The sequence below is a fragment of the Bos mutus genome, chromosome 3 (genome assembly GCF_027580195.1).
Source record: "Bos mutus isolate GX-2022 chromosome 3, NWIPB_WYAK_1.1, whole genome shotgun sequence".
NCBI lineage: Eukaryota > Metazoa > Chordata > Mammalia > Artiodactyla > Bovidae > Bos > Bos mutus.
This window is the reverse complement of record NC_091619.1, coordinates 92,607,208-92,634,905: the sequence shown is the minus strand read 5'-3', so window position 1 is coordinate 92,634,905 and position 27,698 is coordinate 92,607,208. Positions and strand designations below refer to the sequence as shown.

Here is a 27,698-nt window from a genome sequence, read left to right as displayed (position 1 = left end):
TGCCTGCAGTGCAGGCAAACCAGGTTCAATCCTTGGGTCAGGAGGATCTAGAGAAGGGAAAGGCTACCCACTCTAGTATTCTTGCCTGGGAAATCCCATGGACAGAGGAGCCTGGCGGGCTATAGTCCATGGGGTTGCAAAGAATTGGACATGACTGAGTGACTAATGTTACTGTGTTCCAGACCCAAATGGGTAGCCCTGTGCTATCATATGATAATTGTGTCTGGGCTTGATGCTCCAGCTAGACTAGGATTGGTCATCAGTGTAGTCCTAGTTAAATGAAGGAAGGAGTCAGCATTAATTCTCACAGCTGAGTATGCAAATGTGAAAAATGAGGCCCAGAAAAGTTAGATTACTTGTCCAAGTTACAACAGTTGGTAAGTAAGTAGGGCCAGGAATCAACGATGGTGACCTTGAGTACCTGGCAACCACATTAGTTAGCTTCTTAATATGAAGAGGTTGTCACATGTCACTCAACTGCTTGTTGGTATATTTTTTGAGAAAATTTTTAAAAGAGGAAAATTACCTTATGATTATTTTCATTAAAAGGGTATTTTTTTCCAATGTGGGCCTTGTCTACTATCTGTATTCAATAGTAATACTCACTCATTCAACAGTCTAATGCAATGGAAGGATAATCTTTGGAACCAGACAAACTTGAATTCAGATACTCGCCCTGTTCCTCACAGGCTGACCTGAGCAAGTGACTTCCCTGCTCTTAGCACTTCCTGTATCTGTAAAAAGAAGATAATAATGGTATCCTCTACAATGGCTTCTCTGAGGGTTAAATGAGCACATTGCAGGAGCTGCTCAAATTGATAGGAAAGTGCTTTGTGATCTGTAAAGAGCTATGTGAATGCATATAATGATGCTGTGTGCCAGTGGTATAGAAAAGGTAAACATAAAACCAGCAAACCTGCAAACAAGCAGTAATTAATTAAAACATTAGGGCCCCAAACAGCAGAGAAGCAAAAGGAGTTTCACAAAATATTACTGTTTAAGAAGAAGTCCGATTTTGCTTTTAAGTGCTTGATACACCTGCAAGAAGAACACATCAAATAGCATTGCCCACAAATACAATGATCAGAACTGCTCAGTAAATACCAAATAATATAGACATTAAAATAAAATAAAATCATTGGATATACTGGAATAAATTGAGAGTGAGGCTTGAGTTTATATAAAAGGTCTTTTACTGTCAATTAATTTTATAAATACCATGAAAATGATAGTAGTAATAGCTACTACTGGTTGACTGAATATTTATATCAGGCACTTTATGCTGCTGCTTCTGCTGCTAAGTCACTTCAGTCGTGTCTGACTCTGTGTGACTCCATAGACGGCAGCCCACTAGGCTCCCCCGTCCCTGGGATTCTCCAGGCAAGAACACTGGAGTGGGTTGCCATTTCATTCTCCAATGCATGAAAGTGAAAAGTGTAAGTGAAGTCACTCAGTCGTATCCGACTTCAGCGACCCCATGGCCTGCAGCCTTCCAGGCTCCTCCGTCCATGGGATTTTCCAGGCAAGAGTACTGGAGTGGGGAGGCACTTTATAGACATCACTAATTTAATCCTTAAAACAACCTCATGAAACAGGAATTATCACTCCCTTTCCATTGACAAGAAAATAGAAGCCCCCAAAGGTGGTGGGACATTCCCAAAGACATATAGAGCAAAGATGATGGGATAGAAATACAAATTCAATGTCATTCAAAAAGAGCAAGTAATTTTGCTTCCTAGATTTAGCAAAACTCCTGAACATTCTTCCTTCTAAACAGTATCATTTGCCTCTGACTGGGGACCACCTTTTACCCAGTTATAGTTCATCCTTCTGGTCAACAGGACTTCTACATTTTCACCCAGAAATGCTCTTTCATCATCATCTTCCTTCAGCTGCCTGTCATTTCCTGGTTCCTCAGCAGAATCTTCTTCACTTCCCTCTTCTTCAGTTCCCCAAATGTCATATTCCCTTTCCTCTTTCTTCTTGGCCTCTTCTTCCCATTTTCTTTTTTCCATTTCTTCATACAGTTCTCTCCATTGCTTCTCTACATCTTGTTTAGAGTATGGAATTTCAAAATAGTAATTTACAGATGCTATAAACAAAGTTAAGTCACTTTGGAAACATCTGGCATCTCCCCACACACTTAAAGATTTGTGGTGTGGTGTTTATTTACATACAAATTTTCAGTATGTGTGGAGTGGAAAGAAGTATGTGTGTGTGTATAATTTGTTCGTAAATAAAATTGGTTCAGATTCAACAAACATTTACTGGATGCCTACAGCACTGCCAAGCATGGTGTGAGACAATATACACATGCTTTCTATTCCTTACAACAATGTACAAGGTCCCATTTTCTAGGACTATGAGGTTCAGATTGATTAAATGACTTGCCCAAGCTATAGAGTTAGTGAGTTGTAGAACTAGAATTAGAAATCAGGTTTTCTGGTTCTGAGTTTGACCCTCTTTCTGCTATATCACTGTAAAACAGTTTTTATGAAGCTCTTTGAATTTGCTTTTGAACTGTAGCAAGTACAAACTTGCAGTCAGAAGTAGAATGTCTGTGATCTCTAATGGGTCATCCAGGTTCTAGAACTTGATCCTTAGAGCCATTATAAATTTTACTGCTCGAGGGCCCTTAAAGAAAGGACAGAATCAGAACTCCTCTAGGTCTTTAATCCTCAACACAGAGAATCTGGGCCAAATAGTCTTTTAGCCAGTCCTGGGAGACAAAGCTAGATTGAGAAACGGCATGCCCTATAGGCTGGGGCCCTTGACGATCCTACTGGGAGGAAATGCTTGACATCTTGTTGTGTTTGCCTCATTATTGTGTTGCGGGGGCATACTCTCTCTTTCAGTCAAGCCTTCTTTTTCTTGTGCCTGGAAAGCACTGGCCACAGTTAACGTCTCTATTTCTTTACTTCCCTCTTACTGCTCTATTCACTGATCTGTTTCTACCCTCCATTCTTTACCAAAGCAGATCTTGCCAAAGGTAACCAAACTCTACCAACTCCTTAAGCCCGCCTGGACCTATAACAAGCCATTGAACCATTTCCTTTTCATTGGACCTCATCCAACTCATACCTTCACTATCCTCCTTTCTGTATTTTTATGTGATTACTCTCTTGCAAACATCCTCAACTTCCTTGCCCTTCCCTCCCTTAGTTGGAAAGTGAAAGTGAAGTTGCTCAGTCGTGTCCGACTCTTTGCAACCCCATGAACTGTAGCCTACCAGGCTTCTCTGTCCATGGGATTCTCCAGGCAAGAATACTGGAGTGGGTTACCATTTCCTTCTCCAGGGGATCTTCCCGACCCAGGGATCGAACCCAGGTCTCCTGCATTGGAGGCAGACGCTTTAACCTCTGAGCCACAGGTCCTCAAATCTGATTAATTCCAGTTTGCCATGCCTCCACCTAAGCAGAGAGAATGACTAGAGAAAATAATGAAAACAAACTGATTCTCCTCATTTTAAATTCATTAAAACTGAACTCAAGTGAGACCTTAGTGCTAACTGGTGAGCCTACCATAGTTCTGTGTTTGATTCATTCTCCTTTTCCCCTGGAGCCATGTCGGGCTAGCAAGGTTTTCTCGGGGCTGCGCTGCAGTTGGCTATAATTCCTACCCAACCCTCCTTTCCCTTTCCCCTTTCAGAAGTGCCTATTCCTACACCCTCTAAATTCATGTTACTAAATTCAGTGGTCCATTCTAAGTCCTCATCTTCATCTTCCCCAGGCATTACCTGCAATAAGTCACCTACATTTCTAACACCATCTTGGTGTCTGTCTGCTTCCCAGAGAATCCAACTACATGGACTGTCACCACCATGTCTACCCACCTGCCTGTATTTTTAACACGGTCATTCCTTTTTTCCTGTCATTATGGATGAAATAGCTGTACTCCTATGGGAAGCCAGCGCACCTTGAGCACTAGATCTCATCCACTCTCATAGTCTCAAGTATAGTGCTCTAGCAATTTTCCTCTTTTTCTCCAATATTGTTTTTCTCTTTATTGCATCATTCCCATTAACACAAAAGCAGGCAGATTGGTCAAAAAATCTTGACCAACATTTCCTTTTACCTGCCACCCTGTTCTCTCTACCCTTTTTTTTTTTTTTTTACCACAAAACTCCTCAAAACACTAGTTTATACTTATGTCTCTGGTTGTTCTTCTTTCATTCTTTTTCAAACCCATTTTTTTCCCTGTACCACTTCACTGAAACTGCTCTTGTCAGAGTCACTAATGAACTCCATGTTATTAAATTCAGTGGTCCATTCTAAGTCCGCATCTTCATTGACCATCCAATACAATTGATCCCTCCTTTTCCCCTTAAAATGCTTTCTTCACTTGGTCTACAGAATAGTCTTCTGGTTCTCTTCCTACCTCATTGGCTACTTTTTCTGTCTTCTTAGCTGGTTCCACTTTCTCTTCCTGATCTCTAAATACTGGGGTGCTCCAAAACTCATCGGAATTCCCAGATGGCTCAGATGGTAAAGAGTCTGCCTGCAATATGGGAGACCCGGGTTTGATCCCCGGGTAGGGAAGATCCTCTGGAGAAGGAAATGGCAACCCACTCCAGTATTCTTGCCTGGAAAATTCCATGGATTTAGAAGCCTGGCGGGCTACAGTCCATGGGGTCGCAGAGTTAGACAAGACTGGGTGACTTCACTTTCTTTCCAAAGCTCATCCTTGAATCTTCCTTCTATATATACCCTCTCCATAGGGGATTTCATCCAGAGTCATGGGTCTTCAAGTATTACCTGTAGGATGATGACTCCCAAATATACTATTATATCTCTTATTCAGGTTGTATCCAGTTGCCTCATTAACATTTGGATTTCTAATCATCATATCTGACTTAACATTTAATAATATGTTATTTGTTTCTGTCCCCACTCCTACACCAAATATGCTCCTTCCTGTTCTTCCCTATCTCAATAACTCCACCCTTCTAATCACTGGAGTCAAAAACTTTGGAGCCATCCCTCTTTACTCCCGCTCATATTTTGTATCTAATCCATCATTCCTGTGAATTTTGCCTTCAAAATGAATCTAGAATCTGAACATTTCTCTGCCTTCGCCACCACCACTCACTTCTGCCTTTATTCTTAGAGTCTTTTGCAACACAGCAGCCAGAGTAACATATTCATCTATGAGCCAGTTCATATTACTCCTTTGCTAAAAATGGCTCCCCATTTTATTCAGAGAAGTGGCGGCAACTACTCTCTTGCACTCAGCTCTAGTTACATTGTCCTTCTTACTCTTTCTTGGACAAGCAAGTTATGCTTCTATTTCAGGGATTTTGCATTTGCTGTTCTCTCTACCAGAAGGCTTTTCTTCCCAAATATCTGTGTGGTTTGCTCCTTATTCCTCCAAGTTACTTAAATGTTGCTTACTCAACAAAGCCTCTCCTGACCGAAGAGCAAAATCCCCATGATGACAGGCCTCTCTCTTGCTTTCTTGTCCTCTGTAGTTTATCTCACCATCTCATCATATATATTTACTTCTTGTATGTTTCTTATTGGTCTCCCTTGAATGTAAGCCCCATGAGGGTGGAAACTTTTCTGTTTTATTTCACTGGCATATCCCCAACAAATACAATAGTACTTTGAACAGATACTCAAAATATTTGCCAAGTGAATATACAGGTTAATAATAATAAGTACCATTTATTGAGCAATTACTATATGCCTGTCATCATGGGGATTTTGCTCTTTGGTCAAGAGAGGCTTTGTTGAGTAAGCAACATTTAGAGGCTTCCCTGGTGGCTCAGACGGTAAAGTGTCTGCCTGCAATGCGGGAGACCTGGGTTTGATCCCTGGGTCGGGAAGATCCCCTGGAGAAGGAAATGGCAACCCATTCCAGGACTCTTGCCTGAAAAATTCCACGGACAGAGGAGCCTTGTAGGCTACAGTCCATGGGGTGGAAAAGGGTCAGACACAACTGAGCAATTTCACTTTACTATATGCCAGGGACTTATAAGATAATTGCTGTCGTATTCACAATTCATAGATGAGGAGACTGAAGAGGTTAAATAACTTGCCTAAGATCCTACAGCTAACAAGTAATAGAGCCTGGATTTGAACCTAAGCAATCTAGCACTAAAACTCATGTTCTTAACCAATATGTAATATTACTTCAATAAAACAATGTTAGATGATAACCTCAAAATAAAAAAAAAACAGACTAAAAAGCGTTAAAATGTCTAACTTTTATTTTTTCTATGGTGACTCTATCACTGCCTCTTTGAAAAGTTTAATTACTAAAGTTCTCTCAAAAATCTCTCTTTGATGCCTGTGCTTTGCTACTGCTCTAAGTATGGGCCTAGTCTCCTTTAGGGCAATCAGGCATTGGTCACAAACCTGCTTCATTGGCCCTTCCTGCAGAACCAGGAGGTCTGGATGAAGGGCGGCTCCGTTAAGAAGCCATTGTCCCAAGTATCACTCCACCCATAAAATAGTTCTAGGAGACCAGGGAAGCTGGTAGACAGCACAAACCTTGCTTCCTTATCCAAATCATCCATCAGAAATGGCTTCGGTGGCTCCCTTCAAGGTCACCATACTGTGAGCAGGGAATGTGACACAGAAGGTGTGTGCATTCTGACTCAACAAGTTAAAGGTTGTGTGTGACCTTGCACAGTTTATATATACTCTCTGAATCTCAATTCCTACATTTGAAAAGTGGGAATAAAAATACCTGCCTTGTGACACATACACTATTGATACTAGGTATGAAACACACAACTAATAAGAATACACGACAGTAGTATAGAAAACTCTAATGAACTGTGGTGACCTAAATCAGAAGGAAATCTGAAAAGGGGGATATATGTATATGTATCAGTTTGGTTCAGTTGCTCAGTCCTGTCCGACTCTTTGCGACCCTATGGACTATGCGTAGTTGATTAATTCTGCTGTACGGTAGAAACTAACACATTATAAAGCAATGCTACTCCCATAAAAATTAAAAACAAACGAACAAACTCTAATGTCTTGCTGGGTTGTTTTAAGGGCTAAGTGGGGAGACTTTTGGAAATGTTCATAGAGTTAGGTACAAGGTTTTAGGTGTCCAGTGAATACAAATTCTTTACCCTGCCTCTCAGGGCCATGTAACCAGCAAATGAGACAATGACTACGAGACTGATTTTTTAAATGCAGAGAACAGTGCACAGCTGAGGAGTCAGACATCTGGAAATCCATACGAGTGAATATCTTACTTTTCTTGTTCCCCAGGTCATATTTCCAACCTCCTCTGCAAACTCTTCATCATTTGTAAGAAGGAAATTGTCAAAGATGCTGCCTGATTTCACCTGATGAAATGGAAATGATAGGATTATTAGAACTAGGTCGACCAGCTTAAAAAATATCAACAGGAAGCTTTGCAAAATGCATATTCCCAGGCCAGGAGCCCAGAGATTTTAATCAATAACTGAGGTGGAGTGAGGGAATACAACGGTGATTAAGAATAGAAAAGCTCCAGAATGCTGTACCACCTTAGCTGATCTGCTCTAGAAATAAGTTACGTTACTGTTTCCCAAGATGCTATGTCCCCCAAGCCTCTGACAACTCTTTCAGAGGGTTGTGAAGAAATCTCCGTCACTCTGTCAGGCTCCAAATTGCTGCCCAGTGGCTCTCGCCCCAGTTCAGATTGACAGCATCTACCTCTGCTATCACTTACACATGCCTTTTTAAGGTTCTCTCCTCAATATAGTCAGAAAAACTAAAAGAATACAAGGAAAAGAAAAGGTTTGACAAGAAGTGTGAGCACAGTTCTCTACCATATTTCTCTATTTTCTTAAAATAATATACTTAATATTTACAATTACAGAAAAAGATGAATTAGTCAATGGTGTATAATAATTTCAGTGTTCATTGGACTTCCCTGGTGGTCCAGTGGTTAAGAACCCAAAATTCCATTGCAGGAGGCACTGGTTTGATCCCTAGTCAGGGAACTAAGATCCCACATGTCATAAGGAGTAGCTGAAAAAAGTACTTTCAGCATTTATCAATGATAAAGAAATAGAATAGAAAGAGCAGAGGTCATGGAGTCAGACCAGCTCAACCACATACTATCTGTGTGACTTTGGGGATGTTACTCAACTCCTCTGAGCCTATTCCCTCATAGTTCAGTTCAGCTGTTTAGTCGTGTCCAACTCTTTGCAACCCCATGGACCGCAGCATGCCAGGCTGTAGTCCCTGTCCATCACCGACTCCTGGAACTTACTCAAACTCATGTCCATCGAGTCAGTGATGCCATCCAACCATCTCATCCTCTGTCATCCCCTTCTCCTCCTGCCTTCAATCTTGCCCAGCATCAGGGTCTTTTCCAAGAAGTCAGTTCTTCACATTAGGTGGCCAAAGTATTGGAGCTTCAGCTTCAGCATCAGTCCTTCCAATGAGTATTCAGGACTGATTTCCTTTAGAATGGACTGGTTGGATCTCCTTGCAGTCCAAGGGACTCTCAAGAGTCTTCTCCAACACCACACTTCAAAAGCATCAATTCTTTGGTGCTCAACTTTCTTTATGGTCCAACTCTCATAATCGTATATGACTACTGGAAAAACCATAGCTTTGACTAGACAGACCTTTGTCAACAAAGTATGTCTCTGCTTTTTAATATGCTGTCTAGCTTTGTCATAGCTTTTCTTCCAAGGAGTAAGCGTCTTTTAATTTCATGGCTGCAGTCACCATCTGCAGTGATTTTAGAGCCCAAGAAAATAAAGTCTGTCACTGTTTCCATTGTTTCCCCATCTATTTATTCCCTCACAAGTGAAGTATTAAAAATAACTCCCTTGCAGTGTTGTCATGAGCATTAGAAATAATACAGTGTTTATAACAGTCATAAAACACAGTGTTTATAATAGTCATTTGATAAATTGTAAGTTATTATCATAATTTTTCAGTATCTGCATATGTTTCAAAAGAAACACAGCGGGGTCATTCTGGATTTTTAAACTTCAGCACTATGTTAAATAAATCAGCAAATTAATTGTGTGAGAGCAGTTGTGTGACCAGGAGAAAGTTTGCAGCATGTGTTATCCCCATAGCCTCCCTCTGAAGGTTTGAAAAAGTTTTGTTTTGCTTTTTTAAATAAGAAAGAAGTTTATTTGGCTTACATCATCTCACCAAACCTGCCTTCAGCAGAAAAATAAATGACAAAATAGCCACTTTGGATCAGATCAGATCAGATTTGGATAGAGATTGTTAATTTCCTCTGAGCAATTTGAAAAATCTGTTTTAATAATTTTTTATGAAACTTTACGATTTTTTTCTTTGGGATTGTTTTTTTCTTTTTTGAGTTGTTAGAGTTGTTTGAGTTGGTTAGAGAACTGCTCATTTTTTGGCTCTTCCATTTTTCCTACTCCACAAGAAATGTTTCCAATCTCCCCTGTTCTCTTTGGTGCTCCTTTTCCTCCAGCCCCCTTACACTAAACTCTGCCTCCAGCTGAGAATCAGGACATGACGGCCAGTCCTGCTGGATAAACCTCACTACTGGAGGGACCTCAGTCTACTCTATCCTCTCTGTGTCTCCATGTTTTTATCTGGACAATGAAAGAAAATATAACTTCCATGTTTCCTTCACACACTTCTCAGGAGAGAACTTGTGAGAAAGACTTTCGTGAGACTATAAAGCCTAAAAAATTAATTCACTGAAAGTTACCTAGTTTCCTTGATGTCCCACTTGAATCATAAAATGGAAAAAGTATAGATTTAGCCACTTACTAGCTATGAGATCTTGACAAGTCATATCACCTCTCTAAGGCCTCCACTTCTTGGTCAATAAAATGAAGATGATAAACCCTACCTTCCAGCCCTATAGGGCTGTGACACAGACCATATGACCTAAGGAATGTCAACGTGCTCTGCATTATGACTGCTAGGCTGTACTCCTTCAAAGATCATAAGGAGTCCCAAAACTAAGAGAAAGTGTTTTCTTTGTTCACTACCATCTCCTCGAGCCTCTGTCCCAGTGAAAGACGGCAGTATCTTCCGCCTAAGAGGAAAGAGAAGGAATTTTGTATGGAAGAGAGCAGGCTGGGTCGGGAACTAAGCAGAAAGGTTAAGAAACTTACTAGGCTAGGACCTGATGCAGAGGGTGATGGGTTCACAGAGCATTTGGAAACCCAGGCTGGAGTAGAGCCAGTGAGCGAATCCCGCCCATTTCCACGCTGAGAGTCACTAGGCTTTCCAGTGAGATGCAGGGACCCTGTGGTGAGCTGGATGTGCTGAGTTGGCTAAGTGAGTAGGGTGGAGTAGGACTTGGGAGTGCCAGACCCAACTAGAAGTTAACAGGATGCCTGCAAGGGTGATGTCAGCATTGTGCAGAACTGTGTTACAAGAGGAAAAATAGATAAAGAGATCTTGCTGGAGTTTCAGAAATGTTGTCTCTCAAGATTCATCCCAGACCTGCTGGATCAGAATCTGCACTTTATTAAGATCTGAATGATTCATATGCATATGACAGTTTGAGAAACACTCCTTCAGCACGGTTTAAATTCTCAAATAGGAAGTTTTGCCTATTGAGGGAGGAAGATAGAACTCAGAGCAATTACTGCCAAATAATTTTAAAATTTTGTAGATGAACAAAGATACTGTTTAGTGTGTGCCTTAATGTTTTCTATGGGAAAAAAACCCAACACATTTTAAGGAAACAATCAGATTAGGCATGTTAACATGACCACATATTTTTACAAGATGTAGAAAGTTCCTATTATTAAAAAGGGACAACTGAAAAAAAAGAGGTAATGGGAACTTGTAGAGAGTGTATCCATATTCTTCAGATAAGAAAGCAAAGAAAGAAGAACATATGTCCCTCTGCTCTTTCTTCTTTCCGTCTCTCCTGAACCCCTACTGTGTATCTGGTAATTTACCTACCTCATCTCCTTGCACTTGTATGCTGACGTCACTGAATCAGGAAACCAATAAAGTTGAAATAAATAATCCAAGAAAACGTCAAATAGTGGGTGTCTGTTCAAGAGACCTTTAGCAGCCCTGAAGTGTAGAAATCACTGGTCGGAGACAGAGATTTCCCTGGCCCTGAAACATTCCAGAATACACCCAATAACCAGTGGCTTCACTTTCTAGAGGCTCCATTGTACACTGGATGTAGTCAGTAAAGGACTTAGGCTGACAGGTATTTGAATCCTGTCTCTCCCATACACTACCTGTGTGCTCTTGGGCACATCACGTGACACTTCTGATTCTTAATTCCCTCAAATATAACATGGGGTAATAATAAGCCGATAGTAATATTTACTTTTCCTTCCTCTCCAAGGGAATTCCAATACTACATAGATTGTAGTTTCCAAGAGGTCTCCTGGGCTAAAGTTTTCCCTCTGGGGCATGCATTTGAGGTACTGTGTTTCTCTCGAGCAGGGGAAGAATCATAACAGGTCTCTTTGGAAGAAAACAACAATCCGACAGCCTGAGTTTCTGAGCCCCCCTCTTTCCCTTCCAGTCAGAGCCAGGAAGGGGGAGGTGAGGTCAGGATTTGTCATCATGGCTGGGACAATCAGACCCAACATCTCTCTGCGGATTTTAGCATTTCAGAGTTTTACCACATCTCTGATTCCCTTTTATCTCCAGAACAACCCCCCAAGATTTATATAGGACCAGACTAGCAATGCAAACTATTAGAACACTGAATCTAGCCTCAGAAAGGCCTGTACTCAAATCCCAGCTTCTCTGCTTACCAGATGTGTCTTCGGGCAAATTAGCTAACTTTTCTGAATGTCAGTTTCCACATTTAGGTACAGGGGATTTCATAGTGAGAATTAAATGGCATTTGCAGAGTCCCTGAAATAGAGCTTGGTATAGGGTAGAGACTCAGTAAATTTTAGCCATTATAATTATCAGGATAAATATAACTAGCCCCATTTTAAAGATGAACAGTTGGAAATTTAGAAAGAATAAGACTCATTCAGTTCTTGTAATTTCCAGACTGGAGCTCTCTTCACTTTGTGCAAACTTCAGAGGGACTGTTGTTCAATGGCTCTGAGCCCAGAGAGCTTTACCTGCCAAAGGTCCAGGCCAAGGACACTGATGTTGTAATAGTGGCAAATGTTGGGGTCAGGCTTATATTCAGGATTGTCTATTTCTGGATGAATCCACTCCCCCTGGTACTTGGAATTGTCAATGATCCGAGGTTTCCATTTCCCCTAAGCAAAGAACCAAAGAGTGAACGTGGCATTAGTATTTTTCCATTCTTCTCATGCAATTAGAAAGACTAATCAGTTTATAAAGACAATTGTGGATTAGGCATAAGGATTCAGAGCAGGCTTCCTGGAGCTTCTTTCCTTTTCTTTGAGCTAACTCACAAGACCCTTCCAGGTTCCCCTTTCTCCCCAGAGGGATCTGAACAAGGTGGCAGAGACCCATTATAAGCCTGGTCCCAGCTCTCTGTGCAAGTTTGATTATGGGGTTAAGAAACATAGCTTCATAGGGAACACCATCTAAGGACTCTGGACTTGGGGCCATTCTCTTTGTGGTGTGCAGCACAGGAAACTGGGGCCAAATAAAACAATACTTACTTCAGTCAGTCCTATCTCTGGACCATTTGATAGTTGATTCCTTTAGTTCCGGACTTGGCCCTTAAAAAGAAGCCCCCCTACCCCAGCATGTTTGGCTATTCATGTCCTACTCTTCCCCTTTCTGGACCACTTCTGAGACTTCTGGTCCCTGACCCCAGACCCATTTCCTGTTTTGATCATGTTCCTTTGGCTGTTATCCACCACTTGGGACAAACTCCTTGCTTAGGGCTCCCTGGACCTCTGCTTCCCAGCATCGACCTTGACCAGCCCGCCTGCTCCCAGCCAGACACAGCCGTGAGTACAGGGCCCAGATGAAGCTACAAACTCATGGAGGGATACAGGGCAGGGGGCAATGGGGAAGCAGGAAGATGACCACAGCATCTTAGTGTTTCTGTTCTGTAAATTAAAGTTTACACCATCTCTTCTGTCTTATTTCTCACACTGATTGAAGGAGAGACCCCCTCCCTTCCCCCCACACCGCCGCTCACCTTATACTTCACGTTTGGTATCAGGGGCCCTTCCCACTCCCCATCCATTGCCTCATTCCAGTCGTCTGGCTTCTCGGCTTCTGGGTCAGGGATGTATTCAAAGTCTTCCCAGTCCTAAAATAAAACGTTCCTCCATGAAGACAGATGGGTGGGCCAGAATGAAACTGGGGTCCTGAGTACGTCAAGTGGACCTGGTGCCTTGCACCTGCTGCTGTCCTGTCCTCATCCCTATGAAAGCCCAGCTCAAGACTCTGCAAACAAATCCAAAACATGCGGCAGAGAAAAAGCCTTTAAGCAATCCAGCCTCTCCTCAGATTCTCCATCCTTCTGACCCTGACAACTTTAAGCTCAAAGAAGCTGGGAGTTTTCCTTATCCTGGCCCTCTCCCTTCCACAGTCATATGCCCCATCATTAGAACAAATCTTCTAGCCTGGGTCCCTCTTCGTAAAGACCTGTTTTAGTGACCTGGCACTTGGAAGGTCATGCTCTCAGATCTGTATCAGTCCTCCTTTGTACCCCAGGTCCCTTCTATTTCCTAAGACAACTCCAAGTTACAGCTTGTCCTAACTTTCATATTTCTTCTGCTCTGGAGCCTCTAAAGTTCTGCTCTATCTACCTGGCAGTTCACCTTGGTACTGACCATTTCTCAGACTTAAATGCTTTGATGCTAACTGCACTAGGCTCACAGTCTTTCACCAGCATAAAGTTCCCTGGTTCCTGGGCTCTCTCAGCTGCTTTGTGGTTCTGAAATATTAACAGTCAGCATCTCATCCTGGGGTCTATAGACTTGATATATCCAGCCTACCTAAGTAGTGGCTACCTTCTCTAGGTCCACTCAAACAGGGAGCATAGAGGCCTGAGTCTCTTCCCTCTACCCCAGGCCTAGATCCATCCCTGACTACATCAGGTGTGTGGTCCACACCAGGAGGAAGGGTCTATGGTTAGTCTTGCTGCTTTGACCCTGCCTGCTGGGTCTGGAACTAACCCAGCCCCTAATTTTCCCAGGGTACTGAAGGTCTAGACACTGCTTGATCATCTGCCTTAACTACCTGACCATACCTCCTTCCTCCTAGATTTGGAGCCCATTGAGTCTCCTTACACACGGCTGGGGCTTGCCCACTTCTCTAGGCCTCTCCTTAGGGAATGAATTCCAGTTGCTGGGTGCCATGCTGCTCCTCACTTAACCCTGAGCATCTCGTCCTCATGAAGCTGAATCTGCTCTGCCCTAAGGAGCAGCAGCCCAGCAGGTGAGGCCCTCTATGACCTGGCTCCAACAGACCGTTCCAACTCATCTCCCACTCAATCACCACCTTGAACTTTATCTTCCCAAAATACTAAACTGCAGCTTTCAGTTCTTCGCATAACCATGTCACTTTCTGCTTAACTGATGTGTCTTCGTACCTGCTGTGGGTCTGGAATATCTTCCCTTCAACTCAATTTTCCTTGCTCTAGTGAATTTGCTCTTTGAAATTCAGTACATGATTAATATATAAATGCCATGTATTAAGGACTTATTATGTACCAGGCACTAAATTATGTATATTAGCTCATTTAATCTTTACAACAGCTTTCACATATAGATATTATAAAAACCCTATTTGTGAAATTTCACAGCAGCTAAGTTCCTTGCCCAAGGTCTGTTTATAGGTGGGATGTTATAGTTAGTAAATGGTGGTACTCCGATACAAACCCATATCTGTCTGACCCCAGAGTCCCAACATCACCTACACCCCAACTCAACCTGAATTAGGAACCTACTCATGGCTCCCACAGGATTTGGCTTCCCTGACTCTCACCATTAATTACACAGTGTGACCTGCATCTGTGTACCTGCCTGCATCCCTCACTAGATTCTGAAACCCAAGAGGATTCACAGTCCCTGAATTGTTCTATTCATTCCTGTATCCAGTATGGCTTTCCAGTGACTAATAATGAATCAGTCCGTATATTCCACACATTTCCCATTTCAGTAACTTTGGTATGAAAGATATCCAGATTCAAATGTTGGTTCTAATGTATGTGAGCTTGGGCAAGTCACTTCATTTTTAAGTGTCAGTTTCCTTATCCTCATTGAGGCTGCTAGCAGGATCAATAGATCCTGAACAAATGTGAGGTGCTTTCCTCTTCCCTCCATGCTTCTTTGGATACCAGTATTTAGCTGGAAACCTCCTTGAGGGACTGTTGTCTCTGGTTTGAGCTCCATTGTTTCCAGCCTCCTTTGCCCATCCCCACAGCTAAGATCCCCTGTTGCTTCCTAGGAAACACCTTCTGACCTCAGGTTTCTTATCTTCACCATCTTCTATTTGCAGCTGTTCATCCCATTTTCTTGGTTTCTGGGCATAGGGGTTTTTTATCTTCTGGGAGGCAAGAAGGTCCAGTCGTCCTCCAAATCCCCAGCTTCTACTTGCTTATTGTCGATTTTGACCTCATAAGTAGCACTGGGGTGAATAATGAGAGTGTACAGGTGAGTGTCTTTATTGATCTAGAAAGGGAAAGAGGAATATTTCAGTCCCCTGTTGGACCTCAAGCATTAAATGCACCATCTAAAACAGACCCTCAGTTCCTGAATGCCACCTCCCACATAGTCACAAACACACTTTATCATATTCCTCATCCTATTTCTCTGGTTAACCCAAAAGAGTCTTTGGGTCTCATTCTCCTAAGTACACACTCCTCTGGTCTCCCTTAGTTCCCATCCTTCCCTTCATCATAACTCTGGTCATCCTTTTTTCTTTTCTGGTTTTTCTGTCTGTCCCACTAGACTCTATCTAATCTTCTCAATAGCAAGGATCGGGTCTGACTCATCTGCTATATCTGCATGTTTCAGAACAAGGCCTACCCTGAGCAGGATCCCAGGGAGTCCCTGTATGTACAGCTCCTGTACCGTCCTGGTAGGGAAGGACTTTGCCCTGAAAACAAGTTTTCCAAAGGCCCAGGTTCTAGGGGCTGCTCTGGACTCGGTCTCTGCCTCTCCCCTGTGCTCTGGTTGGGCTGAACTTCTTCAGTGCTACTCTTTCTCAAGCCTCCTTAACTTTTCTCATATGATTACCTCTTCTAGTAGCTCAATCCTTCCAAAAATTGTCACCTTCCTTTACAAGGCCAATTCGTGCTCATCAGTCAAAGTTCAGCACAGGGGAAACCTTTTCTTTTTTTTTTTTTTTTTTTTTTAAAGGAATATAAAACTATTTATTGACCACTGTTCACCAGTATTTACAATAAAGTAAACAATATACAGTTGAATAACATTCTGATTACTACAAAGTTATTGTTTTTCTTGGCTTCTGCTGAACTAGTAACCCAAAATACTGAGAAAATTGAGCCTTCATGTAAGGAATGGATTGGAGTCAAGTCTGAAAAAACATGTAGGTCAAGCGTAGATTAGAAAAGTTTGTTCACTCATTTATTCCTGTAGATCAAACTGCCAATATCTGATTAGGTTTCCATGAACAAATCTGAGACATCCCATGTATCACAACCTTTCCTAAATACAGCACAGAGACTTCAATTTCTTGTAAAACAATGGTTCACCAGAAGGAATCATCAAGTGTCCATTTAATTAAGTTTTGCTTTGCTATATTAAAACATACCAGAATTTTTCTACTTTTTTTCATTTGATTGGGAAGGTGGTTGATAGTGATAAAATTTTCCTTCCAGGGTTTCTGCATATAAAACTGCATTTATATGCAGATTCTGATAGGATGCTTTAAAAAATTACCCCTTAATGTGTCTAATTACAAAATTATTTAATTTGAAAGGTTAAGACTTAAAATTTTAATCTAAGTTGAAGTTATTTCTTATATTGCTCAAAATGATGTAATTCCAGAACATGGGCTTATCCATCTGTGATTTAAATATATTTACCAAAACAAAAACCACAACAAAAAATTAACTGTACATATGTCTTTTATGTATACATATAAAAAACTTAGAATGGTCCTCAGGCATATATGAGTTAAATGCAAATTCTAAATTCTGATTGAGTAATGACTATGGAGGTTTCCTCCAACATTTAGAAAAACTGTTCTCTAATGCTGAGGAAATAATATACCATGGTATCAAATTATTTCCTACTGAAGAAGGCAACTACAGAAAGCTTTTTATTTGTTCAAAGTAACCAGTGCTACAGATGGAAAAAAAAACAAAAAACCCAATGTAACTTTCCCAATATTACTTCAAAACAAACAAATCAAACCTGATTTTCATTAGAATGTAGTTATTTCTTCACACTAATAAATCAAAAAACCAAGACCCATGTTTTATATATATATATATAAATATATATAAAAGGCAATGCAAACAATTATTGAGCCTCATCTTCTGGACAAGAATGCCAAGTTAGTCTCTCTTCATAAAAAGCAATTACAATTTGAGGACACTTCATATTTGCCTCTTTTGCCAGTACCAAGTCTGCCTCATCAGAATCTTTCCATTTCATGAGGAACATTAATTCTCCACTGCTGTCTGTGGCACCAATTATTCGTTCTGGATCAAAACCTCTGGGCAAAACCTCTCGGTTTATCAGCAGCATCTCTTTTCTTCTTTGATTTGCTATCATCAGATTCACTGTCAGACAAAGATTTTCTTTTTGTTCCATCTTTTTCTTTACCAGCTTTTTGAGAATTAAGAAATGCTTCAATTAACTCTGGACAATCTAAATTTTCTTCAGGTTCCCAAGTATTGTCTGCATCTGTAAATCCCTTCCACTTCAGGAAATACTCCACTTTCCCGTTCACTACACGGCGGTCCAGCACTTTTTCTACTACAAATTCTTCAGGTTCTGCCTCTTCAACTTTTTTACTCTTTCCATTTTGCTTCTTTCCCATTTTTTGCAATGTAGTTTTATTGGAGGCCATCTTTTATTGCAGACTTGAAGAGCTATTATTCACCGCCTCTGAGCTGCTCCGGGTCCCGGGTCTGCCGGGAAACCTTTTCTAAGAAGCATTTCCAAAGACACCAGGTCAGGTGGGGTGGAGTCTCCTCCATGCTCTCATAGACCCCTATTACACGAAATAGTCATTCTCCTTTGTTTGACTCTTACCTTTACTAGACTCTGAGTTCTGTGAGAACAGAGGTCATGCCTGACTCACTCTATCCCCAGTCCAAGGCCTAATACAGAGTTGACATTCAGTGACTTCCTGTTGAGTTGCTGATGAAATCCAGCTCTTACCCACCAACCAACCTAGATCTCTCTAGCCAAGATGTTCCTAAGGTAAACTCACCACCTATTTCTAAGTTCAGCACTCCCCACATCCCCCATCTCTTCCAGTATCTAGCAGTGGGGAATGGGAACTTGCTGACCCTTGTTCCAAGATACAACTTTATATGACTTCCTGTCTTTCAGATCAGTTTCTTCTGTGTGAACTCCTATAATTTATACCACTTTCTATTTTCTAATCTGCAAAATGGAGATGATAATACTTAATTCAGAGGGGTGTTATAAACATTAAATCAGATAACATATTCAAAATGCTTGCCCTTCTCCCAAGGCTAAGGACCAGCCCACACACTCACCCTGCACTTGATGGTCTTGTTCTCATGATATTTCCCTTGATAATGAAGGATGACTTGTACTTTGTTGTTGCCAAAGCCACAGATGTCAGGGCCTGGAAATTAAATCCCAATACATGATTTTACATCACTTTTAGGCAGCTTGCCTGTTCTGTGGCCAAAACAGACATGGTCTGTGTAATCATCAGGGTCCCAACAGGAAATAGATAGCACACACAAATTTAGGATTATTTCAGAAGAACTTAATAAAGGGACTATGGAGAAAATATAAGGAATAATGCTATATTCCAGGCTAGCAACAGTAGGGTTATTCCCATCCCTAGGCTTGAAGTGGGGAGGAGAAGAGGTGGTTCTCAGAGCCCAGGGGAAAAAAAAAAAAAAAAAGAGTTCAGTAGAGAGGGCAGGCTGGAGAGAAGCTGTGACTCTCAATCAAGGGACACAACTCTCTTCCCTCCCTGTGATCTTCTGCCAGGGCTCCCACTGACCAAACCCAACTGGAAGCCCCTCCTGTACCAGGCACGTCATAGCATGTCATTTAATTCTTACAAGTAGGTATTACTATTGCAACTTTTAGTTGGGAAAATTGTGGCCCATAAAAGTTAAGCAACTTGCACAAGGTCAAACAGCAAATAAGTAGCATTGCCAAGATTTAAACCCAAGCTTAACTAGAAACAGAGCCTGGGGCTCTTCCTGCTTTGTGAAACACTTTAGAGGAAACTGTTGGTTGGTGGTTCTGAGCCCATAAAACTTGGACAAAGGTCCAAGAATAGGTTTTAATCTAGTTTTTCAACCTAATTTCTCATGATATTGCTCTCTGACTATCCTAAGCATGTGTCTGCATACACAACAGACACACACACCCCCCCACACACACACACAGAGGGTGCTCTAGCCACACTGTTGTTGTTCAGTCGCTCAGTTATGTTTGACTCTTTGCAACACCATGGACTGCAGCATACCAGGCTTCCCTGTCCTTCACCATCTCCTGGAGCTTGCTCAAACTCATGTCCATCGAGTTGGTGATGCCATCCAACCATCTTGTCCTCTGTTGTCCCCTTCTCCTCCTGCCTTCAATCTTGCCCAGCATCAGGGTCTTTTCCAAGGAGTCAGTTCTTTGCATCAGGTGGCCAAAGTATTGGAGCTTCAGCTTCAGGATCAGTCCTTCCAATGAATATTCAGGATTGGTTTCCTTTAAGATTGACTGGTCTGATCTCCTTGGAGTCCAAGGGACTCTCAAGAGTATTCTCCAACACAGCAGTTCAAAAGCATTGGTCTTATCGTTTTTCTGCTTGTATTTGAATTTCATGCCCCCGAGCTTTTGTATACACAGCTGAATTACATGTCCTCTATTTTCTTTTCTGCTTATTAAAATCTAACCCATTCTTCAAAGAGTAATTAATATCTTCTCCCAAAAGCCCCCCGTTGGACAGAGTCATGCCATCTTTTGCAATTTCATGGCACCTCATCAACAGCTTTTTAAAAGTATGTCTTTCATTCTGTCTTTTAAAACATGACTCATATGCCTGTGTCCCCACCAAACAGAATACAAAAGGGTAGAGTAGGAAAAAGCCCAGACTTTACAGCCAGACAAATTGGGTTCAAAATCTGACTTTCCACTTATTTACCTTGGGCAAATTTCTTGCCTTTATTTTCCCATTTATAAAATGGAGATGATGATAGCCCAAAAAAACTTGTTGGGTTTTTTGAGCATCAAATAAATAATATTAATTTGAAAAAAAAATCACCTTAAAAGAAACCTATTTCCAATTTCCCTACTACAACCACCATGTACATCTTCAAATATAAGTTCCTTTTGAGAAGAGGGGATTCTGGAAAAAGTAGAGGTGGAAGACACACACTTTAGAGCTCCAGAATGCTGTATTGGTGTATCTAAGAAAAGGATTAAAAAATAAGAAAGACATTGAAATATAAGAAAGAAGGAGAGTAGTGCTTGCTTCGGTAGCACATATACTAAAGGAAAAAGGAGAGTTGAGGAGGAAGTGATGCAGAGAGGAAGCAGCTGAAGAAGAGGATTTGGGGAAGGGCCAGAGAGAGAGATGGAGTTCGTTGGGAATAGAAAAAAATAACTAGAGAGAATTTTAAGGAAATGGTGATGTATGATGTGTAGTTTAACATTTTCCTCTGAATTTGTGCAAAAACATTCAGTAAAATCCACATTCTTCATCAGTGATTTAGAAGTAGGATTAGTTGCTCTCATTTCTTTATTTTTAAATATCAACAACATTGAAACTGGTCTAAGGGTAGAAGCTAAGTAAGAGCTGGACTGCCCCAAAGAGGACCAGTATACTGAGGTTGCTTACTGGATGCACCACAGATGTTGGATAAAGGCAATTTCCCTGACCTTCTGTGTCTTTCTCTGCCTGGGGGGCAGGAATCTCCTTCAGACCACAAAGCCTTATTGTATTATGTATGTACATTTGAGGGTGTCTACATAGTTTCTTGTCCCTTTCTCCTATTCTTAGACATGGAGAATGTCTCTTTGTACTATAGACATTAATACCATGTGACTCTCCACCTCTTTGATCTGTTTATATTACCATTTAGGTTTAGAGTTGCTTTTCTCAGGTCTTTGAAGAGTCTTACCGCAGAGAGAGGTGGAGCTATCACATTAGAAACTTCCTGCTTCAAAGAATGTGAAAAAGAATGTGTGTGTGTATAACTAGATATTTTATACATATATATATATATGTATATATATCTGATTCATTTTGCTATAAACAGAAATTAAGACAACACTGTAGATTAACTATACTTCAATATAATAGATTTTAAAAAAGAAATTTCCTGTTCCAGGTCCATCTGAGCCTTTTCTAGAACTACAGTGGCTGTCATTAAGATCTCATAGGACTAGGACTTCCTGGGTGGTCCAGTGTCTAAGATTCTGGGCTCCCAATGCAGGGGGACCAGGGTTTGATGCCTGATCAGGGGACCATGCTGTAACTAAAGATTGTGCATGCCACAACTGAAAAAGAAAAAAAAAGATGGATGATGTACAAGCTGGAATCAAGATTGCCAGGAGAAATATCAATAACCTCAGATATGCAGATGACACCACCCTTATGGCAGAAAGCAAAGAGGAACTGAAGAGCCCCTTGATGAAAGTGAAAGAGGAGAGTGAAAAGTTGGCTTAAAACTCAACATTCAAAAAACTAAGATCATGGCATCCGGTCCCATCACCTCGTGGCAAATAGATGGGGAAACAATGGAAACAGTGACAGACTTTATTTTCTTGGGCTCCAAAAATCACTGCAGATGGTGACTGCAGCCATGAAATTAAAGACGCTTGCTCCTTGGAAGAAAGGCTATGACCAACCCAGACAGTGTATTAAAAAGCAGAGACATTACTTTGCCAACAAAGGTCTGTCTAGTCAAAGCTACGATTTTTCCAGTAGTCATGTATGGATGTGAGAGTTGGACTATAAAGAAAGCCGTGCACCGAAGAATTGATGCTTTTGAACTGTGGTGTTGGAGAAGACTCTTGAGAGTCCCTTGGACTGCAAGGAGATCCAACCAGTCCATTATAAAGGAAATCAGTCCTGAATATTCATTGGAAGGACTGATGCTGAAGCTGAAGCTCCAAAACTTTGACCACCTGGTGTGAAGAACTGACTTCTTGGAAAAGACCCTGATGCTAGGCAAGATTGAAGGCAGGAGGAGAAGGGGATGACAAAGGATGAGATGGTTGGATGGCATCACCGACTGGATGGACATGAGTTTGAGTGAACCCCAGGAGTTGGTGATGTGTGACAGGGAAGCCTGACGTGCTGCAGCCCATGGGGTGAAAAAGAGTCAGACACGACTGAGCGACTGAACTGAACTGAATGCCACGCATGCAACAACTAAAAGAACCTGCGTCTCAAAACAAAGATTGTGCCACAAGTAAGACCAGGCACAGCTGAAAAAAAAAAAAAAAGAGGACCCCACGTAGCTGACAGTGACTGCTATCAGAGCGCTTACCAAACATGATGTAATACTCCAATTCTGAATGCATATCCTCCTGGTTCATGGTGTCAGGAAAGAGTTTCACATACCCACCACCACAGTCAACACCTTGCTTATGTTTCACGGAAAACTGAACCACCAAGGTCTCGTTCTCATTGCTGAATGGCTTAAATCTGGTTGAGAGGGCATAAAACTTGGCATCTTCACTGCTCTGGAGACCTAAGAGCAGAGAGCACAGAATCTTTAGACTTCAATACCCTAAGAGCAGCCACAGAAACCACGCACTTGGTCTTACCAATTTCTGGTACTTTCTTACACACCTGCTGCATGCCAAGTACAGTCGTGGATGCTTTACACACATTATTTTATTCAAGCCTCAGAGCAATTCTGTAAAACAGGTACTATCTTCACTTTTACAAATTAGGAGTCTGAGTCATGGGAAGGTGAAGTGAGCTGCCTAGGACCAGATAGCGAGTAAGGAACTAAACTGGGATTTTTAAGCCATGTTTGACTGATTCATTCTTTCTCATACCATACTGCCTCTGATTTACAAGAGATACTTAAATACTGTTCTGAAGTTTTACAAAACATAGGGTTTCTACAGAGACCCCATGGGTGGCCAGAATCAGGCTTTGCCGTGCACAACTGCTGTGGTAAAAAGAGGCCCAACGTGGCCTCTTAGAGTAAATAGTAATCATTGCTAACACCTATTGAACACTTCCTCATTACTATGCAGTATGTTTCATTCATGTGTGTTACCACTCATAATCCTCATAAAAACTCTATGAGGTGGGCCTTACTAATATCTCTACCTTATTATGAAATCACTGAAGCTATTTTATTTATCCAAAATCATACAATCAGTCTACTTAATTTCAGAGCCCCTAACCCAAGACTTTATCTCCCCTTCCAGACAATACTGGAGCTGTAAGGGGTATTAGAGCCTTGGTAGTCTAACTACATTGCTTTATAGATGAGAAAGCCAAGCCCCAGAGAGGGAAAGTTCCTAATCTAAGATCATATAGTCACAAGTAACATACACATAAGCCAATGTCCAGACCTCCAAGCTAGAGGTCTTTTCATTATTCCAAGCTGCTGCTCAGCTTTCTGGTTATGACTCTGTCTCTTTAACTTTCTGAGCTTCAGCTTCCTCATCAGCAAAATGTGGATAATTAATCATACTCCAGAGGGTTCTCTTGAAAGTCAAATGGGTAAGAGAAGAAAGAAGCACTTTGTAAATTATCAATGTAAAATGCAAGGGACTATCATTATTCGTGCCTGATGAGGGTCCTTCCTTTATGATCCCACAACTCTTGATATCTCCCTGGATCACATTATGTTGCAGTTAAGCTTATTTCAGTCTCTTTGAATAATTTTTAAGCTCCTGAATTGCAGAGGCCTCTTTAACATAAAGATCTAGGACAAGGTCCGGCATAGAGGAAATGCTCAATAAATAATGGGTTAAATTGCACAGAAGGATCACAGGTCCTGATTCAGGTGTCTCTTGAGCATTTATTGTACACTAGGCTCTGTGCTAAGCACTTTCATGTCTGATATTGCATTGCTGCTGCTAAGTTGCTTCAGTCGTGTCTGACTCTGTGTGACCCCATAGACACCAACCCACCAGGCTCCCCTGACCCTGGGATTCTCCAGGCAAGAACACTGGAGTGGGTTGCCATTCCCTTCTCCAATGCATGAAAGTGAAAAGTGAAAGTGAAGTCACTCAGTCGTGTCCAACACTTAGCAACCCCATGGACTGCAGCCTACCAGGCTCCTCCATCCATGGGATTTTCCAGGCAAGAGTACTGGAGTGGGTTGCCATTGCCTTCTCCGGATATTGCATTAGGAGCTGTCTATATTTTAAAGCATATGCTTATACTTAAGACTTCACCTGTGGTCCAGTAATTAAGAATCCACACCCCCCTTCCAAAAGAAGAATCTGCCTCCCAATGCAGGGGTCACAGGTTCAATCCCTGGTCTTGGAACTAAGATCCCACATGCTGCAGGGCAACTAGGCCTGTGTGCCACAACTGGAGAGCCCTCATCCTGCAACAAGAGAAACAACTAGAGAAATGTATGCCGCAACCAGAGAAAGTCCACCAGCCGCAGTGAAGAGCCTGCATGCTGTAACAAAAACCCAACGCAGCCAAAAAAAAAGTGAAGTGTATGCTTATTTCCCCAAAGACCTCAGGAAGGCCAGAGTAGACAGAGAAGGCTTCATGGAGGAGGCATGGGCACAAAGGAAAGAATACTAAACCCATGGGCAGAAGACCAAGCCTTGAATCTGCACTCTACCCAATGTAGCTGTGTAGCCATGTGATTTCCCCCAACTCCAAGCCTCATTTGTATCCAGAACCCTTTTAGACAACCAGGGGGCACCTAATGAACCTGAATAGGATGAGATATGGGGCAACAACCAAGAAATCAAGCTGAGAGAAGGTGGGTGGCTGTGCTCACTGCCTCAAGAGCCCCTCAGAGAGTCTCTCGGTTCTCTCTCTGGAAACAATTTTCCAGAGTGGATTTAAATTAGATTTTAAAATGTACAAGCCAATTCGTAATTCTCTCCTTTAATAAACATGAAAATGAGATTCATAGTAGTATCCAGGAGAGAGAAGATGGGAAATCACTCCAGAGGACAATCAATGGATTCTATTTATAGGACAAAAGCTTTCTCAGACACACACAAAAAAAGACTTTGCCTAGTGTCCCCCTTCCCTCATAATGTTATTTGGTTCTTACAGCAGCCCTGCCTAATGAACATGGTAGATGATGATTAGTATCTCCATCTAATATCAAAGCTCAGAGAAGTGAAAAGACTTGCCCAAATTATGCAGCCAGCAAGTCATGGCCCTAGGTCTGTCTGCTTAGTTCTCCATCGTAGCAAGCAGCTCTGGGGAAGAGCAGTACTGGGGGCTTATATAGTGCTGTCCCCTGTTTCAAGTGCAAAGTGTTAAATTTAAAAAAGCTTAGGATTGCGGAAAGCAGTATAGTCCTGGGTAATGAACAGAGTCTGGTGTCAGATTTAGAATCAAGTCTCAGCTTCACCTCTTGCCAGCTGTGAATATAGCCTTGGGCAAATTGCTCAACCTCTCTGAGGGCCTCTGCAAAATTGGGAACCTAACAATAACCTTCTCAATTGAGTTGTTAGGAAGATTACTGGGGTAATGTGTCTAACGACTTAGTTTTAAATAAGTTATTCAATAAATACAACATTATTTTTGTAGAGACTTTTCTCCACCTACTACTTCTTTTTATACTAAGAAAAAGAAGTAAGTTGATAATCATGAATAAAAACAGTTGTATAAAAGTCAGAACTTTCCCAATGAATTAGTATATTTCTGGATTCTTGTAATTACCTTTAGCCTTTTCTTTGTCTCCATAAAACTTTCCTCCAGTGAGCTGAAATTTGCCATAATTGACCCATGTTTAGATACCACCCATCATTTTTTCCATCCATCTATGGGATTAAAGAAGAAAAAAAGCAGCATATAGAAATGGTTTGTGTATTTTAAAGACAATGAAATGCAGCCAAGGTTGATCAAGTCTTATGAAGACAGTAAGGGGATATCAGAAGGTAACTCCAATATTCCTGTAAACCCCCTCACTATCTGATGCCTGAACCCACTATTCATGTACTATTATGTAGTTAGTGCTCCATTAATTCTCTAGCCCACCCTCCCCTATGAAAGTTAAATTCTGAAAATCATTACGGGAATGTTTGGTAAAGTGCCTTTATGGTTGAGGGACTGAGTGCTTATACATATTTATGTCTAGTAAAATAATAAAATTAGCTTACCAAGTAAAGAGATTAGCAATGTCATTTTATACTTCTTGAATTAGTAATGATGATATTGAACAATCAATTTCCCTTTACCTTTTTTATTGCTTAAACTTTTTAGACTCTCCTCTGCAGTTTCAAAGAGATGCTGATAAATTTGTTTTGCTTTGGCATAGATGGCATACAGACAAAGAAGCATTCTTTTGGGACCCGGCACTCCTTCCAAACATTCAGTGCCTGTCTGATTTTATGCCTCAGAATTGCTGACTCCCACTTCTTGGACCCACCACGGTCTCAGAGTCATGGGGCAATTTGGCAGCTTAAGATGAAAGAGGCCTTGAGGGTAGCTTTCATTTCATCTCCTTCCTGCAGCTGAGTCAGTCTTTCTCAGATACCACTATCTGATATCCAGGATTATTGCCTTAGCTCTGCCCATGAAAACCCCATTTCAACATACATCCAATAATACCACCTGAGTGGCTCTTTTGGCTCCTGTTACTCAAATCTAAAAACAAACTGCCTCAGTAGTAAAGAATCCATCTGCCAATGCAGAAGTTGCACTGAGACATGGGTTCAATTCCTGGGTCAGGAAGGTCCCCTGAAGGAGGACATGGCAACCCATTCCAGTATTGTTGCCTGGAGAATCCCATGGACAGGGGAGCCTGGCGGGATACAGTCCATGGGGTGGCTCAGAGTTGGACATGACTGAGCACATACACAGCAACGTCCCTTCTTGAGGCCTAGGGGCTTGCTTTCTCTCCTGTCTTCCCTTATTGCTCCTAAGATCTCAGTGTTAGGCCAGAAAATGTCAGTGACCACCTCACCCATCAATCCAAGGAAGGGACTCCCGAAGATTCTTTCTGCCTCAAGTTGCTGTGGCTTGAAAGAAGCAGGTCCTGCTTCCTTGACCATGGTTGACCCAATGAAGGATTAGAATTGATGTCAAAGTCAAAAGATTTGTTATTATGTGTTAGACCTTTATGTGGCTCACTAAAAATTTCTCCTCATATACTCCCATGGATGATATTTTAAGATACGTATTATTAGTTCCTTTTTGCATTTAGTAAGTAGTGGACCTGAGATTTGAACCTAAATCTGTCTGATTTCAAACCTCTCCTCTTTTCTAGAAGGAGAGGGAGATGTATGGAAAAGTGCTATGAAGAGAAAAAACTTGTATAATCATAATAATAGCTACTGTTTAGTAACTACATGTCAAGCATTGTACAGAGGGCCTTACATGCATTATCTCATTGTAGTCTCATAACTGGGGCTTCCCTGGTGGCTCAGATGGTAAAGAATCCACCTGCAATGCAGGAGATACAAGTTCAAGATGTGGGTTCAATCCTTGGGTGGGGAAGATCCCATGGAGAAGGAAATGGCAACCCACTCCAGTCTTCTTGCCTGGAGAATCCCATAGACAGAGGACACTGGTGGGCTA

General features: G+C 41.5%; 2 protein-coding genes and 1 pseudogene across 2 annotated transcripts in view; 1 reads left to right on the top strand and 2 right to left on the bottom strand.

Annotated features, from left to right (window-relative positions):
• The window catches only part of OSBPL9 (oxysterol binding protein like 9), a 266,125-nt gene that overhangs the window by 37,120 nt on the left and 201,307 nt on the right, over window positions 1-27,698 (top strand). The gene's annotated exons all lie outside the window — the stretch shown is intronic.
• Window positions 1,770-27,172, bottom strand: LOC102282354 (calreticulin-like). Its single transcript, XM_070362333.1, is given in 12 exon segments — window positions 1,770-2,044; window positions 2,269-2,275; window positions 7,211-7,303; window positions 12,008-12,151; window positions 13,012-13,125; window positions 15,285-15,370; window positions 15,373-15,493; window positions 18,523-18,614; window positions 22,498-22,701; window positions 25,839-25,898; window positions 25,901-25,924; window positions 27,085-27,172. Coding segments are annotated over 12 exon segments (1,308 nt in total).
• On the bottom strand, window positions 16,946-17,923 carry LOC138986117 (chromobox protein homolog 3 pseudogene; annotated as a pseudogene).